The sequence below is a fragment of the Talpa europaea genome (assembly GCF_964194135.1).
Source record: "Talpa europaea genome assembly, chromosome: 12".
NCBI lineage: Eukaryota > Metazoa > Chordata > Mammalia > Eulipotyphla > Talpidae > Talpa > Talpa europaea.
This window is the reverse complement of record NC_140079.1, coordinates 90,968,614-90,986,590: the sequence shown is the minus strand read 5'-3', so window position 1 is coordinate 90,986,590 and position 17,977 is coordinate 90,968,614. Positions and strand designations below refer to the sequence as shown.

Genomic DNA, 17,977 nt, shown 5'->3' with positions numbered 1-17,977 from the left:
TCCCAGGCAAAATGTTGACCCAGGTAGACAGGAATCAGAGTCCGCTCCAGAATCCATGACTTCATCCTTTTCTTCTTTTAGGCCAGACCTTTTGTTTTATGAACACTGTAGAAGTGACTCATTTTTAGGCAACTGTGAAGGTAATGCCCAACCACCACATCCATATTAATGCAGATATCTTAGAGGATGAAAATCCAGGTGTTCCATCATTTTCCTGAAAGTACAGAAAAGATGCTGTCTAGGACAAAGGCTAATTTAGTGTGTGATTTTATTACTGTTATAGATGTACGTGCAGAAAATGAGCAGGACAAAAGGCAACAGAGGAAGCTGATTTTATGGTAGTCTTTGTGAGACTGAATCAGTGATAGCCAGGAGCCTAGGCGACAAGTGTAACAAGAGTTGAGAAGAGTATGCCTTGTGAATGGGAACTTTCACAACTCCCAAAATGTTTATGTACTCCACAAATCCATCAATTTGTTAAGCCAATGTTTGAGCAGCAGTGTTCTGAAATTTATAACATTTGATAGCCTTTCATCCATGAAGAGTGGTTTCCCATCTTAAAGACAGGTAGGATTGTTAAATATTTCATCTTTTGTGATCAACTCACTCATTAGATTTTTCTCTACTTATAGTCAAAGGTTTTTCTTCAGAAAAAGATTTTGAAGATTACGTTAAGAAGGAGAAAAATGCTAGAAAAGTGATGGCTGCTTTTATTTTTGACCATGAGTTCAAAAACAGCCATGATCCCCTGCCACTTAAGGTAAGAAAGTTCTATGCAGAAACATCATAATTATTCTTCTAGTTTCCAGAGATTTAACAAGGTAGAGACGCCGGTATTGGAGAGACTGTGCTTACCCAAGATCATACTGCATGTCCTTAGTACATCAGGGGTTTCAGTTCAGATCTAATTAACTCAGTGTCGGTTCCCTTATTCAGCTCGTGCTTTATTAAGCTGATGAGGAAGGCACTTGATTTATTACCTACCAGCCTTCTATTTATAAATTGGAATCATGGGGCTCACTGACAGTTAAGGATGTTACCTTTGCCACTCTGCCTGATGTGGCAGCACTATCCTGCCCTGCACGTGGTCGTGAACTGGAGGAACGTTTCCTAGGTGAACGTTTCCTATACCCAAATACCTGATGTGATCAAGCTGATGCACCTTCACCAGCATGGAGCACAACACAAAAACTTTCCGCTTTCTTTTGAATGCATCTCATCCTTTCTCTCCTAGATTTAAATCTAGGCTAGAAAGCAAAGGTTTAGCCAGATCTAAATCTAGAATATAATGCTAAGGTTTACCCAGGCTGAATTGGAATTAAGATATATGCAGACACTGAGGATAATTCTAGTAACAGCCTCCCCATCCCTCACCCCTGCCCCAGAAGAAGAGGCAAGGACAGACAAGGAGAGACAAGGACAATGCTTTGAACATTGTAATGAACGTGGTGGCTCTGGATTTGAGGAAATAACCAACGGTTGGTGTAGATATGGGCCTGGAGCGCAAATCCTGCATTTGCTATGCAGATGGTTGTCAAAGGAATAAAATTAAGGGATGCCACTGGTTTTAAGTATGTAATAAGTACCTTTTCACTCTGTCCCAACATTCTCTTATGCCTTTCATGTGTGTCATCTTCCCTCAGGTTACTGACCCAATGTCCACTGTTGCAGATGTTGGCTCAACTGTATGTAGAGCTGGAACAGAATGTCCCTAGTGCAGCTTCAAATGTCACTTCTTCTGCCTTGTATAATGTCCCTTGTGCAATCCCCTGTCACTTGGCTTGTTCTCACTTATCCTTAAGGTCGTTGTTTTTATTCACTTTACATAGCCACACCCTCTGCTTTCTGCCTCCCTGTTCTCATCAACACGCCCGTTTCTATCACTGAATTTACTGTAATGTAAATTTATTTGTTTGCTTGTTTTGTAAATATGTTTCTTTGACTAGAATTTGAGGAACAGGGGCTACATTTTAATTCTTAAATGTGTAATAAGTGCCTGTCACTTTTTGTCTTGATAATTGAGTGTCTGAATGTTTACCTAGACTGGTGGCATCTGCCTACCTCTCCTGCCCTTACTCTTTGCTCTGGTCTGACCCTTCTGTCCTGGACCATTTGATGTGTTGTCCCTGTTAGGCCAGCATAACATACTCAGTTCTCCACAATCAGTAATATCAAATTATGCAACACTTAACATTTTGTATTTTATCACATTCCTCCTTTGTGCTCACGTGGGATTCTTTCTTATGTTACAATCACTTTTTGGAGAGATTTTCACCACAGGGCACTTGGCTGGCTTAACAGAAAGAGAAATTAATACCACCTTTTTGGTTTGCGTGCCTGTTGTCTATTTAGGGAAAACTCCATTCATAATGCTGTGTAAGTTGCCACCATGTTTGCTCTCCTTAATGCACCTTTGCTCTCTTCCTCATGTTCCGGATTCACCCTGGTTCTCATCAGTTGGTCTCAACCCCACACATTTGCAATTTTACTTTCTTTTATTTCTCATTCTTGCTTAGTCATTTTTTGTTTATAGTTATCATTTGTTTCTTATTGCTCTTTGTAGGTCAAATATTATATGCGTCTTAGTAATTTCCAAAGGAACATGCATGTGAACTTTTTACGACCTGAAGGCTGGATGACAAATACTCTCTATCCAACTTCTTTTATTCCGGGACCCAGAAATATAGATGACACAGGGGGAAGTCCAGGTAAGCACATCTTTGATCACACTTACCTTAATAGCCTAGTTGTATGTAGGAGCCATCACATAATTACACTCATGTAGCTTTAACTTTGTGGTAAAATTTTTATGACTCACTGTGATGCTGATTTTTTCATTTAAAATGTTCAGTGTGAGGCTCCCTGGTGGCGCAGTGGTTGAGCGCTGGGTTGCGAAGCTGCCCACAGCCTCTGCAGCGCTGGTTCAATCCCCGGCTTCCGGACGAGGATCCCACATGGCGCGCAGACCTCTCCTGCTGCCTGCTGCTCCCCTCAGCAGTGTACTTTGTCCGTTTGCCTGTTCTGCTCCTCGCTCTGGCTCTGGTGAATTCTCTCACCCTCCAGCACTTCTGACTGTACCCAGTGCTTGTATAAATAAATAAATAATTCTTTTAAAAACAAAAGATTTATTTTTATTTATACAAGAGCTGGGGTACAGGCCAGAGTCGCGGGAGGATGAGAGGATTCACCAGAGACAGAGTGGGGAGCAGAACAGGCAGGCGGACTGAAAACACTGTTGAGGGGAGCAGCAGGGAGACAGGAGAGGTCTGCTGTGCCATGTGGGATTCTCGCCTGCCGGCCGGAATTCAACCCGTACTATAGAAGCTGCGGACAGCTTCACAGTGCGGTGCTCAACTGCCTGCGCCACCAGGGAGGCCCTTAAGTATTGCTTTTGAGGTAAATAAATTTTAGCAAGCAGGCAAATTCAAAATATAGAATCTGCAAATAACTCCTATGTTCATAGCAGTGTTATACATAATAACCAAGACATTGAACCAACTTAAATGTCTACTGACAGGTGACTGCATAAAAATTTGTAGAATATGTAATCAATGGGAATACTACTCAGGTACTTTAAAAGATGAGGTAGTGCTGTTTGGGACCAACAGATCTGAGGTGCTTATGCTAAGTGAAATGATAGACACTTCCTGATGGCCTCCCTTATTTGCAGAATGTTAATAATCAGAACAAACTGGCAGAACAATAAGTCTCAGGCTCTGTGAATAATATTCTGTTACCAGAGGGAATGGGAGTGGGGAGAAGAAGTTGGGGGGAAGGTGATACACACTGGTGTTTCAGTGGAGGATGAGTGAGGCACACTCACATATGGGGAGGTGAAGTTGTACTCCCCAAATAATACAGTTATGTAAGCTGGTGGCAAATCAATAAAAATAGAAATTTTGTTTAAAAAGATGCAAAATTGAGAATTACAGATAATGAGGATTTATTGTACAGGAAAAGCAATAAGAATGACTGACCTTTCAATAGAAACAACAGAAGCGGGGCCTCCCCGGTAGCGCAGCGGTTGAGCGCTGGGTTGCGAAGCTGCCCGCGGCCTCTGTGGCGCCGGTTCGATCCCCGGCTGCTCCCCGGCCACCAGAGGAGGGTCCCACATGGCGCGCAGACCTCTCCTGCCGCCCGCTGCTCCCCTCAGCAGTGTACTTCGGTCCTTCTGCCTGCTCTGCTCCCCACTCTGGCTCTGGTGAATTCTCTCACCCTCCCGCGCTTCTGACTGTACCCAGTGCATGTATAAACAAAACGAACAAACAAACAAACAAATAAATAATAAATAAATAAAAACATGCCTCTATTTAAAAAAAAAAAAAAAAAAAAGAAACAACAGAAGCAAGTCCACAATGGAAAATACATAAAATTCTGATAAAGAGAAAACATCAACCTACAATTGTATATTCATTATAAAAACATCATTTGATAATGAAGGTAAAAATTAATTTTCAGATAAATGAAAGCTAAAATTCTTGCTAGCAGGGAAGAATTATAAGAAATGCTATGGGAGATTTTATTTTATATATTTTTTACATCATTTTTCATTTTTGCACAATGTATGCATTTTCATCTTGGTTATTGTCCCCATACAATTTCCACACACTTATGGGATTTTTTTTTTAAAGAGAAGTAATAAAACTCCTATATAAAGAAAGGAGAGAAAAACTGAAAATGGTAAATACATGTGTACATATAAAATAATGCATTTTTATTAATTTCCTTAAAAACCTGTTAAAAACATTCACTATTAAATCAAAGTTAATAGCTATCATGGGGATTATTATATATGTTGAGTTAATATATAACCAAAACTAGCACAAAAAAGGAATGGGATACATTCATTATGTAATAGGGAAGATGGAATATTTTGAACATAATTGAAGAAGTTCAAGAGGTAGGAAAAAGGGACTGAGATGGATCATAAATGATGTACTAATAAACTAAAACACAACATTGTAGATAACTTGATTAAATGATTATACAACCTATATAAAGGGCAGATGTTGTCAGACTGGATAGAAAACAATTGAGTAGTATGGTTTATAAGTGATACATTATAAACACTAAAAAAATTGAAAAAGAATGAAAATATATACCATGTAAACACTGATCATCAGAAATATATCATGACATTATTAATATCAGAAAGCTAGATACCAATGTAAGGAATTTTACCAGGTATAAAAAGAAATTTCAGCATGATAAGATTGAGTCAGTTGATCAGGAAGATATTAAAATCATGTATATATAACTATATATGCATATATGCACATAACAGCTTCAAATTGTATGATACAAAATTAATAGATTTAGATGAAGTAGAAAACAATCATAAGGGATTTCAACACTCAGAAACTATGAGTATAAAGAAAAATAGCAAATTGGGTTTTTAAAACACTGTAGTTCAAATTGACTTATTGATGTATATGTATATACAGTATACCCAGTCACTACAAAAATATACATTCCTTTTAAGTGCACATAGACATAATACATCATAACACCATAAGTAGGCACTTAAATTAATGCCAACTTAGTTCATGATTGTAAACCTTCGTGTTAAAGCTCAAGTCATAAAACTTCTACCACAAAATTTGTAAGACTACCTTCATGTGACTGTGGGGTAGGCGGTAATTTGTTAGGACACAGAAGGTACTTACCATTAAAGAAAAAAATATGTTGAACTTTATTAAAATCAAATAGTTCTGCTCATATGAAAGACACTGTTAAAAACAAAAAGGCACCATTAAGAAGGCAGAATGTCACACAAAAGTTATCACATAAAAGTCTGTAAAGGAGTCACATAGGTTAATAGGACAAAGATTTTTGGTGTCAGTGCAGTGTTGGGTTTCCATAAAAGCTTGTGTTTTTTGGAATTTTTGGAGCTTGTGTTTGCTTTTAATGTATACGTGAGAAGCAGTTTGCATAGTGTCAGATCCAAAGACATGCTAAGTATGATCTTTACCTGTCCAACAATTCTTTTAATTCTCATTCTGTTGGTTAAAGTTGAAGAAAGCAGCTCTATAATTTCATGCAGCATTTTACTGTGGTAAGCTGGGAATTAGGATCCTTTAACAAAGTACTCATGTATGATAATTGCTCTATAAAATGAACCGATAATAATTGCTCTGTAAAATGGAGACTATGAGAAGCATCTCATTATGACAAGTTTGTTGTTTGTCTTTGATATGCTTTCAATGACTTTTCTCTGGGTACTGCTCAACTGTTTTTTTCATTGTTCTTAGCAATCCTTGTTTTCTCATCTAGGGTACTACACAGAGGGGTTCCTGCTGCTGCAACATACATTGGATCAGGCCATCATGAAATATCATAATCTAGTTGCTGCAGAAAAACTGTTGAACGAAGTCACTGTTTATGTTCAGAGATTTCCATACCCAATGTATGATCATGACTACTTCTTTAACTTGTTTGATACTTACATCCCTCTAGTGATATTATTTATCTTCTGTGTGAATTATCTTACCCTTGTTCAAGCCATTGTGTGGGAAAAGGAAAACCGACTGAAGGTAATGCTACTTTTCTTATGATAGAAAGAGCTTCTGTAGAAAATGTTGGGTTTGCAGGGTAAATTTTTATAGCAGATTGGATTTTTTCTGCTCACTCACCTTTGGTAGATGATTATATTTTAATTCTAAGCAGTCAAACAGTGAGCGGCAACCTTTAGGAAATTTTCTAAAATCTTGTTTTTATTGGAATTCTTGTGTTTTAGTTTTATCTCTAGAAGGAGGTTTCACAAAAACATTAGATAGAATTTAAATGCTAAATGCGGACCTCCCTGGTGGTGCAGCGGTGGAGCGCCGGGTTGCAAAGCTGCCCGCAGCCTCTGCAGCGCTGGTTCCATCCCCAGCTGCTCCCCGGCCACCACCGGAGGAGGGTCCCACATGGTGCGCAGACCTCTCCTGCCTCCCGCTGCTCCCCTCAGCAGTGTACTTCGGTCCTTCTGCCTGCTCTGCTCCCCGCTCTGGCTCTGGTGAATTCTCTCACCCTCCCGCGCTTCTGACTGTACCCAGTGCTTGTATAAATAAGTAAATAAAGCTTTAAAATAAATAAATAAATAAATAAATAAATGCTAAATGCCCTAAATTCTCCTTGGATTTAGGTGTGCTACAAAGAAATAATTGACTAGACTTGAGGAAGATAAAATTTAGATTCAATTTACATTCAAAATTTAGATAAAAATCAGTTTTAAGACTATGAATTTGTGATTTTTTTTTTTGCCATTTTCTGATTTCTGATATTTTTTTTCTAAATGACTCTTAAAGTCTCCTCCAGAATTGTTTCTTGGTTGAGCTTATGTTGTCTTATGGCCAGAAGTTTTATAGTTCAAATACCAGTTATCACTCCTGTAACCAAAGATTCATTTGATATGAATTTATTTTTGATTTATTAATTGCCTGATTTGCACTTCAGCCTATCTGTGTCTTTATATGCCAAGATTCTGTTGAGGATTTTTGCATCCATGTCCTATAGTTTTCTTTTTATATACTGTCTTTGTCTTATTTGCAGATCAGGGTACTCTTTGCCTCATAAGGACTGTTTGAAGTGTTACTGTCTTAAAAATATTTAGTTTCTGATCCATGAAAATGGTGTACCTTTCTTAGAATTAGGGTTTCTTTAGTTTTTCTCAGCAATGATTTCTAGTGTTCACTTGACATTCTGAACCCCAGTTTCCTTCTCTGCAAATTAGACATGATCATTTTTATTATTTAACACATTTTAATTGTCGTAGAAATAAACTAGATAATACTTGTGAGAGCATTTTGTGTAATGATATTGCTTTACATGATATTTTGTTTGTGTTAACACTCCAAAGGAATACCAGCTCATGATAGGACTCAGTAACTGGATGCTCTGGGCCGCCTATTTCTTCACATTCCTCTCTCTGTATGCAATCATCATCCTTTTGCTATGCATAATTTTCTTTGCCAAGGTAAGTGTCTATTTCACTGCAACATTCTGTAAATACACTTGAAGGGACAACATAGAAGCATGGTGTGGTGTTGACCTGCTGGATTCAGGTTGCCAGGGAATGAAAACGTGCTTTTGTTGATGCCATTCTAAAAACCCAGAGCTGCTTAGTCTCATGACACACTCAACTTCATCCAAAGATGTGGGACCTCTGTAGTTAATGAACTGTTTATACTCCATGCCCCTGAACAATATTATCCGTTTCACTAGAGCTGTTAAGATATTTAAAGATATTTAATTTCTCTTCTTTCATTTTGCTCTGATAATACTTAGAGGACAACTAAACCGACTTCCTGATTGCTTTCCTAGTTGGAACCTAAGTCAGTCATCCAGTACAGTGACCCATCTCTTGTCTTCATCTTTTTGCTGTGTTTTGCAATTGCCACAATATTCTTTAGCTTCATGGTTAGCACATTCTTCAATAAAGGTGAGTCTAAAATTCCTTCTGAGAAAGATTCTCAGTGCCTTCAAATTTACTGGTGCATTAGCATTGGTTTAACACAGTTTTCTTATGCTTTTAATACATGTAAGTATCTGCCATAATATATCCTCTTTTATTCCTTCCATTGGTTAATTGTGCCTTTTCTTTTTTTCTTGACCAGTTTCATAACAAGTTTATTAGCAATCAGTGCCAAATATTTTTAATGTGCTGGTAAACAAAACAGACAAGTTTTTATTCTAGAAGTGCTTATTTTAGTAAACGCTTATAATAAAGATACTTGTGGCTTTTAGATATGACTTAAACTAATTATTTAATTTCCTTCCTATTTGCAGTAAATTTTGCTGTTGCTATTGGATGTTTCCTTTTTCTTGTCACCTACTTTCCAGCTGACACTGTCTCTTCAAACTATGCACAGATGACTCTCTCCCAGAAGCTGGCTTCCTGTCTCATCTCAAATGTCGCAATGTCACTAGGAGCTAGATTCCTAGTCAGGGCAGAACAGGAGAGTAAGTATTTACTTTGTAGATGTTGCTGTGTCCTCACAGGATATTCAGAGTTTTAATATTGCTCAATAACATTAAACCATTCTTTAAAAATTATACTGCCATATACCTCCACCTACAGTGCTGAATACTTCCAGTCTTTCTAAAAATTTTACTGCATGTCTATTAGGGTCTCCCTATCCCATCTGGAATTGCCACCCACTATTTAGTGACACAGATCCTACTTTTCAGTGGTGATATTTTTATAAAATTATATATTCCATTGAACAGGTAGTATGAGGAGGGGTGGAGAGAAAGGTGCCATTACCTTAACCCATAGAGCTGCTTATTATTTTTCTTAGATATTTTCCTGAATTTTTACTATATTTTATTTTGTTTCATTAATAATTATTTTTGTGGCATAGTAGGAGGCATCTTATATGGTTACCTGTGCAGGTATCCTAAGTACTTAATACTATAAGAAAGTAGCTGAGTATAGTAGTGAACTCCAGAGAGTATTAACACATTATTTTCTTCACTTAAATTGTAATGCAGAAAGATAGCTGTTTTAGGCTCATTTGGCGACTAAATTAAATGTATCTTGTTAACTCTTAGAAGTTGGACTTAAATGGAGTAACATCTTCACACCAACCAGTATGGATAGCTTTGTCTTTGCCTATATACTGGGAATGTTTTTATTAGATGCTATCTTGTATGGCTTTGTGGCCTGGTATATTGAAGCTGTGTTTCCTGGAGAGTTTGGTGTGCCCAAGCCATGGAACTTCTTCTTGCTGGTGAGTTGTAATGTTTCCATTATGAAAAGACGCAACACCATTCACTGTTTTATGAAATCTATCATGAGTTATTTTTACACTAAATTTAATCAGTAGAGCAGATGATTAAATCTTTCTAATTACTCTGTTCACACTAACTTATAAGTATCAGTAGTCTGTAGGTCATGGCCTGCCACCCCAAACTTTACAAATCGTGAAGAACCTGTCACCTTTGCAAACAAGTGTTTCATTGAGGCTTGATATCCAGCATAAAGAAATTACGTAAGATACGTCCATAAATGCAAATAAGAGAAGGTTTAGTCATACCACCCACAAAGGTTTAGTCTGACCACCCACAAGCAGCTTTATTTCCTTTGTCAACCCACATTTCTTAGTCAGGACCATCGCAAACTGGGGAACTTGGACATCCTGCTCCCCTTCTCAATATTTTCCCTGATTATCACTCAGACAGAGCGATACACTACTGTTTGCTCTGACCTCATTTTGGAGTGATTGCCCTTCCTGAACAATTATGATTTTAATAGAGTAGTCTCTTATGCCTTGAAGATTCAAATAATAACCAGTTAGTTCTAGCAGTTCATCCCAAGAAACTTTCAGCAGTCCATCTCAAAGCAAAGAGTGAAGACTAAACATTTTCTCTTGTTTCATTTCTCAATGCCATTGCAGTGATTACATTTTTTATTTCTTTTGTAGCGCTCTTACTGGTTTGGGGATACACGTGCAGGAAAAAATGAAGAAAAGGAAATTTATAAGAGAGTTGAAAACAAGTATCTTGAAGTTGAACCTACTAATTTGGTGGCAGGTATCCAGATCAACCATCTGTACAAGGTATTGTTTCACATCTCTCTTTCTTGATTAGACTGAAATTTCATTTACAGTTCATTATACATATCTGTTATTGGAAATACCAAGGGAAAAGACCACATGCTAATTAAAGGTTATAGCCATCCTGTTTACCTCATTTGAGAAAGGTCAAAATCAAATTTACATAATAGAATTCCATCTTTCTCCTTTCTCCAGAATAGAATCAGGTTTTCTATAAATTGTAATGGTGTCTTCTACAAAAGCTTTCATTTTAAAAAGTAGAGTCTACTTGAATTTGATGGTTTGGCTATGTAGACATAAATTTCCTTTCACAAATGTTTTGCATTTATTTTTAATGTCCTCCATGCAGGCATTAATCAAAGTGGGATTCTTTTATTAAGATTAACTGCAGGAATGTAGTATTAAGGTAACCTATGTATTTTCACACATTCACTTCTCACCCCGATTTGCATTCACGTGCTTACTCACGGCTTCAGGAAAATCAAAGCTCTCAATGCAAATTTTGCCAGTTTTGGAGGTGTTTATATTCTTGTGGCCCTCTCTGCCTTCATTGTTACATGTTGTCTCCTTTCTAGTTACATCAATCCAGTGAAAATTCGGTCTTCGTCGTGGATCCTCAGGAAATCCGTTCACATCAAGCAATTTCATGAATATTAGTAACATCTAATATGAATTGGCCTGGATGGGGTTGATTCAAGGAACACAAGGGCTATGAACATTTCTCCAGCTCCGTTTGCCCTCATCTTCCCCCGTTTCTCTCCTTATGCTTTTCCTGCCAGATTGCCTCAAAGAGCCACCTTAATGCACACTCTCCTAGTATTCCCCTCAGACTTTCATATCCTGACTCATAAGAATGCTTGGAATAACCAAGTACCTTCTGCATGATATTTTTAATTGTTTCACTTTTTCATTCTTATATTGCTGGCTCTCAGGACATGGTGGTGAAAAGCTAGATAAGACCCTCACCCTTGAAGAACTTACATTCTAATGTGAACTAATGTATATTAGCAGTTAGTACCATAAATGCCATTAGGAAAATAAGTAGGGAGATTATGTAGTAATTAAGGGCTAGGTTGGGGAAGAGAAATACTTCAATAAGTTATTCAGTGAAATGCTCTGAAAACATGGCCATTGTAGTTGCTGGCCACCCTCTTCTGAGATGAGCAAAGTCACCTTACATAAAATCAGACCCAATGTGGGGTTGATGTTGTTACTATACTATAGTACTGTGTGCTAAATCCACCTTCAAATATGTTTTTCTTTTTATATTTTCATCCTTCTGCCATTTTGATGATGATGTTGATAATGTAGCATTGTTTCTTCTCTAGATAGTCAACATGAGTGCTCATTTTTCCCAAGTGACAGTGATAGATTAAAAGTTAGTATTTGCTGGTATTTCCCCTACAGGTATTCCAAGTACAGAACACTACGAGAGTAGCAGTAAAGGACTTGTCTTTGAACGTATATAGAGGGCAAATCACTGTACTTCTAGGGCATAATGGGGCAGGAAAATCGACTGCTATAGCCATTCTCTCAGGTATGTGTTCAGATGGTATCCTCATACAAACATTGTATTCATTGTTACTATAAAGAGTTGCTAGAATATGTCATAAAATACCAAATTTTCAGCAAATGTTATGAGACATGCAAAGGAAACAAGAAAGTTTGCCTCACATACTAGAGGAGAATCAGGCATAGAAACTTCCTGTGAGAGATACCTAATGTCAAATTTTACAAAGACATCAGCATAACCCAGAGAAATGAGTTCAGAGAACTAAAGGCTTAAAATGAATGACAAAGAAAGAATACTAAAAGCATCCAGAGAAAAGAGAGTTACATATAAGGAAACACTTGATAGACAATCCACAGACTTCTCACTGGAAATATTGTAGGAAGGAAGGGAATGGTGAGAAATACAGAAAGCCCTCAAAGAAAAAGATTTCCAACCTGGAATACTTCAGCCACACTTTTATTCAAGACTGGAGAAGAGATAAGGAACTTTACCAAAAATATATAAATAACTAAATAAATAGATCATCAAATCAGCCTTGAAAGAAATATTAAAGTGATTATTATAAGATTACAATTCATTGTTAAAGGTGAAAACTCTGAAACATGGTACTGGGTGGGACTGGAGGACAACAGAGGTAATTTGGGACACAAGGTCACTCATAGTATCATGCACACCTCTGAACACTTTTATCCTCTTATGGGTTCAAAGTAATATTTTCTCCATTAAGCTTACCCAATCAGTATAGCTATGGATAAATGTTATGTAAGTATTTTAATATTCTCTTAGATTACCTTGTGTTACTTCCCCTAACTAGAATCTAAATTCTTCGAGGATGTAAGTTTTATTGTCAAGATTTTTTCAAGTTTTAAGAGTGTATAGTCTAAGACAGTGCACAACTTATAATGACTGTTAATAAGAATAATTTATAAATATCAAATGAGTGATGGCATTGCTGAAATGTTCTAGTACAACAAGCTTTTTAGTGTTTTTATTATCTAGGTTACAGGTACTCATACTCATTGAAATTAGACCATGTCATTAATCAAAAAATACAGACTATAATCCATTTAATTTCAACATTCCAAAGACAACAGTTGATATTTCCTACTGTGTGAGATGCTGCTAATTCCAATGCATACTTCAGCCATACTTTTATTTATTTATTGTGGTGCTAATGAAAATTTGATTGATATATTCTTCATGAAAGCTAAGCTTCTATTATGTCATCTGCTTGGTTCTAGGTCTCTATCCTGCTACCAGTGGAGAGGTCTATGTTGATGGATATGACATCTCAAAGCAGATGATCCAAATTAGGAAAAACATAGGCATATGTCCCCAAAAGGACTTGTTTTTTAATTACTTGACAGTATCGGAACACCTTTATTTCTATTGTGTGGTGAGCCAAAGATATGTTCCTTTTCCTCATCAAATTGGTGCACTTTAGGTAGATTATCAACTATCAGTATCCTTATTCTTAGGAATTTCATGAATTGATTTTAATGAATTCTTAAACAGGCAAAGGGAAATGACATCATGTAGTTGATTTAAGCAGAGTCGACATAAAATGTTATTAAGGATAAAGTAGGAAGCACCATGTAAACACTGACTCCTCTTTCCAGATAAAAGGAGTACCTCCAAAGAAGCGTCCTACAGAAATTTACAGTATGCTGAGAACTTTTAACCTGCTAGAAAAGAGTAATGAATTTTCAAGCACACTGAGTGGAGGAATGAAGCGCAAACTTTCCATCATTATTGCACTTATAGGGGGCGCCAAGGTAAAAAGAAAAGAAAATGAAACTGGATCTCCACTACAACCGGTCTAAAAATATCAGCTGACAAATCTGAGAGCTGAGATAGATCAAATACCCCAAAAGGAACCTCCTAAATGAAATCCTGGATCACATTCACATTATCAACCTAGTTTGTATAAAACAACGGTCACAGGTTCAAAATTATCCCAGCATTCCTAATTCACTTTTAGTCAAAAATTATTTTCTTAGATTAATTGGGACACATGATTAAAAAGCAAAACCAGAGTAGGCCTATGACTAATAAGACCCTAGTGGCATTAGTCCATAATGCTTACCGTTGATCCTAAATTGCTCTTCTGGCCTTTAGGTGGTGATACTTGATGAGCCGACATCTGGGATGGACCCCGTCTCCAGGAGGACCACCTGGAATCTCCTTCAGAATTATAAACAGGATCGTACCATCTTAATGACCACCCACCACATGGATGAAGCGGACATCCTGGGTGACCGCATTGCCATCATGGTCCAGGGGTCCCTACAGTGCTGTGGCTCTTCAGTCTTCCTGAGAAAAACATATGGTCTCTCTCTTTGATCATTCTTTGGATAGTGAAGTATTTATAGTCTTCTAACATACTCTTCATGGATACTGATGCCCTGATAAGATGTTTCTAACGTAATTAATTTTCTAACAATTTTTTGTCTACCCAAAACTTCAGTGATTCCTTCTGTCTTATTAAGGTTCAACCATGAGCCCTTAGAAATAATGGTTATATTCTAGGTCTAGCAAATGGACAAGAAGTAACAAATAACAACTGGCAAGGATGCAGAGAAAAGGGAATCCTTGTACATACAGTGAAGTTGGGAGTATAATGCAGTCACTATGGAAAACAGTATTAAACTTCTTCAAAAAATGAAAACTAGAACTATCATATGACCTAACAGTTCAAATTTTGGTTATTTATCTGAAGAAGATAAAAACACTAACTTGAAAAAAATATCTGCAACTTCATGTTCATTGCTGTATTATTTACGTTAATCAGGATGTAGAACAATCTACATGTCCACTGATGAATGAATAGATAAAGAAAATTCGGTGTTATTTTATCACTGCAGTATTACTCAGCTATAAAAAGGAAGGAACTGTTTCTGTAAGCAACAATAGTGATGGACTTTGAGGGTATTATGCTGTGAAATACAGTACCTTATGGAGCTCACTTACATGTAAAGTCTAAAAAATAAGAAAAACCAAAAGCTTACAGATACTGTTTACAGATTAGCACTTCCCAGAGGTGAGAATGGTGGGAGGGTGAAATGAATAAAGGTGAGCAAAAGATACAAACTTTCAGTTATAAAATAAATCCTAGAGATAAAATATGTAGTCTGGTGACTGTAGTTAAAACACTGGATTGTAAATTTGAAAGTTGTTGAAGGAGTAGTACTTAAAAGTTCTCATCACAAGAAATATGTGTGATGTTAAATATTTCCTTACTGTGATGATCCTGGCACAATATGTACGTTTATAAACATTAACGTTACAGGTCAATTATAACTAAATTTAAAATGACCATTGGTATACCTCTTAAACCTATTAGAATGTTAACATTACAAAGACTGATGATACCAAGTGTGGTAATTGAAAATATTTTAGACTTTGCTTATGTAAAAGTAAAATGGCACAAACATTTTTGAAAAAATTTCATGGTTTAAATAAAATTAAGCATTTACATTCCTACCCAAGAACAGTGAAAACATATGTCCACAGAAGGGCTTATACAGAACATTTACAGTCGATTTACTTAATAACCCCAATGGAAACACTCCAGTGATCATCATAAAGTGTGATATATTCATACATTGGAAAATTAATTAGCAATAAAAATGAACTGTTGATACATACAAGAATATTAATCTCAAAAACATTGATGGAAAGAATCAAACACAAAAGAAAATTCCCTGTATTGTTTTATTGATATTAATTTTAGAACATGTAAAATCAATCTATGCTGATAGAAATCAGATCACTAGTTGCCTGGATTGACTGCAGGTTGGCAGGTTCCCAACCATTATTTCTTTGAATAAACTATATTTCTTTCATTTTCATATAAGACTCCCAAATTGTATATATTACTTTGTTTTTGAAGCCCTCTAATGAATTTTTCAATTTAGGTATTATCCATATATAGAACTTCTTTTGGTGCTTTTAAGTTTTCTATTAAATATCACTTTGTTTTCATGCATTATTCTTACTTTAGTGAGCATCTTCATGGTGGTTATTTTGAATTATCTTCAGTTAAATCATGTGCCTCCACTTACTAGTGTCAAGATCTAGAGATATAATTTTGTGTGTGTTTGGAAAATACTGCTATGTCTGCTTTCTATTGATTTTTCCATTATGTTTGTGATTATATTTTCTGACTTATTTGCATGGTTTTTTGTATGACTGATATTTCGAATAATATAACAATATAGACTAAAGCAATTGGTATTTAGTCCCAGAAAAAAAATGTGTTCTGGTCACCTATGTTTAAACCTCAGACCCTTGCTCTTAGCAGAGGTTGGGATCTGTACAGGTATGAAATTATGGTGTCCTCTTTGAGCTATAGTCCACTTCCACCTTTTTTTGTTCTAACAAATCCTCTTTGCTCTCCATTCATGCAATTTTATTCACCTTAAATGGTATCTGTCTACTCTCTGTCCTCTTCAGTGGCCTTCCAAGGGCCATTTCAGTGAGGGACTGATGTATTTCGGGGTGACTTCTCTCGGCTCTTTTTTCCTACCCTGAGCTATCATAATGCCATTTCAGTGTTTTCCACAATTTCCCAGAGTGCTCCAAGGGATTCCCCTATTACCATCCGCCCCCCATCCCCCAGCTCCCACAAAAGGAGTGCAGTGCACCTAGCGAAGATGCAAAGTGCTTTGAAAAGGCTTCTCAGATCTCTGAAACAGGGATTTTTATCTGATATCTATCTATCTATCTGTATATATATATAGATATATATCTTCAGCTTTACATATAACAGGCATCCAATAAATATACAGTTAATGAATTTCAATCTTGTCCGCAGATTTCAGTGTCATTAGGACAATAGTTCAAATAACAGAGGCTTTTCTTTTTTCTCTTTTATCTCGTTATACAATCCAGCTCATTATTGGTTCCTAGCAAAATCAATAAAAATATGTTTTATTAGTTTGGTTCTTAGACTTAAAGTCAAATTATTTGTGATATGCCCTATCTTCTTGTAGCTCACCCACACCATGGAATGCCACGTGGGCTTTAAAAAAAAAGTATTAAAAAGTATAGATTTGTCTATATATGAAGTAGAAAATTGTTTTACTAGTCTTACAAATTGATTTTATCAGGTGTGGGATACCATATGGTCATGGTGAAGGAACCTCACTGCAATGTTGAAGAAATCTCCTGCTTGATTAATAATCATATACCAACAGCTACTTTGGAGAAGAATGATGTGTATGAATTATCTTATATTCTGCCTAAAGAATATTCACACAGGTATGGATTCAGGGAATGCCACATCATTGATTTTGAGGTAACAGAAATCATTGCTGTTTTTCCTGGTTTCCTCAGGTTTCATGGGTAGAGTTTATTTTACAAGCCAGAACTCCAGTCATAGTGCCACTTACATTGAAAGGAGAGGTGCCAGGTACTTACTATAGTTTTAATTGGTGATAACTGATGCTAAGTTGGTAGAGTAAAAATTGTCTCTACCAATTTTTGAGCAGATAGAAGGGAATTTATTAAGTTAATGAGGGAAACTTTACTACCATCTCATAGCCAGAGGGACAAGAACCAAGGGAAGATAGTTTGATTGCACTAGTTAATCAAATTATTCATTGAAAGGAGTAGTAAAGAGTAGTAACTTTACCTGAGATAACCATCCTAAAAAGGGGAAATGAAAACTAAGAATACTCATCAGTAAAAATGCCTATCTCCAATATGTTTAACTTCTTTTCAAAAGTACTTACAGGTTATTCCCCAAATTCAGAATAGTTCTCATATTCAAGAAAAAATATGAAGGACTTGACCTTTTCTGGAAAATAGAAGAATGTATCCAAAAGGAAGAAAAGGAAGAAGAACCACATCCTTGGACTTTGTTTATTCAGCAAATCTGGAAGTTCTGAGAAGCAGCAGTGGAATCAGGCAACGTAACAGGAAC

The 17,977-nt window shown here is 36.5% G+C and overlaps 1 protein-coding gene across 1 annotated transcript in view; it reads left to right on the top strand.

The window, feature by feature from the left end:
* Positions 1–700: 700 nt before the first annotated feature.
* LOC311181787 (phospholipid-transporting ATPase ABCA3-like) overlaps positions 701–17,977 on the top strand; it is a gene marked incomplete at both ends in the record, with an annotated part of 36,324 nt that continues 19,047 nt past the window's right edge. The window contains 12 exons of the mRNA XM_084250222.1: positions 701–760; positions 2,564–2,708; positions 6,274–6,533; positions 7,841–7,957; positions 8,305–8,422; positions 9,535–9,713; positions 10,407–10,541; positions 11,946–12,075; positions 13,293–13,447; positions 13,671–13,826; positions 14,170–14,380; positions 17,163–17,313. Coding sequence (XP_084106348.1) covers positions 701–760; positions 2,564–2,708; positions 6,274–6,533; positions 7,841–7,957; positions 8,305–8,422; positions 9,535–9,713; positions 10,407–10,541; positions 11,946–12,075; positions 13,293–13,447; positions 13,671–13,826; positions 14,170–14,380; positions 17,163–17,313 — 1,817 coding nt within the window. The remainder of the gene's footprint in view (positions 761–2,563; positions 2,709–6,273; positions 6,534–7,840; positions 7,958–8,304; positions 8,423–9,534; positions 9,714–10,406; positions 10,542–11,945; positions 12,076–13,292; positions 13,448–13,670; positions 13,827–14,169; positions 14,381–17,162; positions 17,314–17,977) is intronic.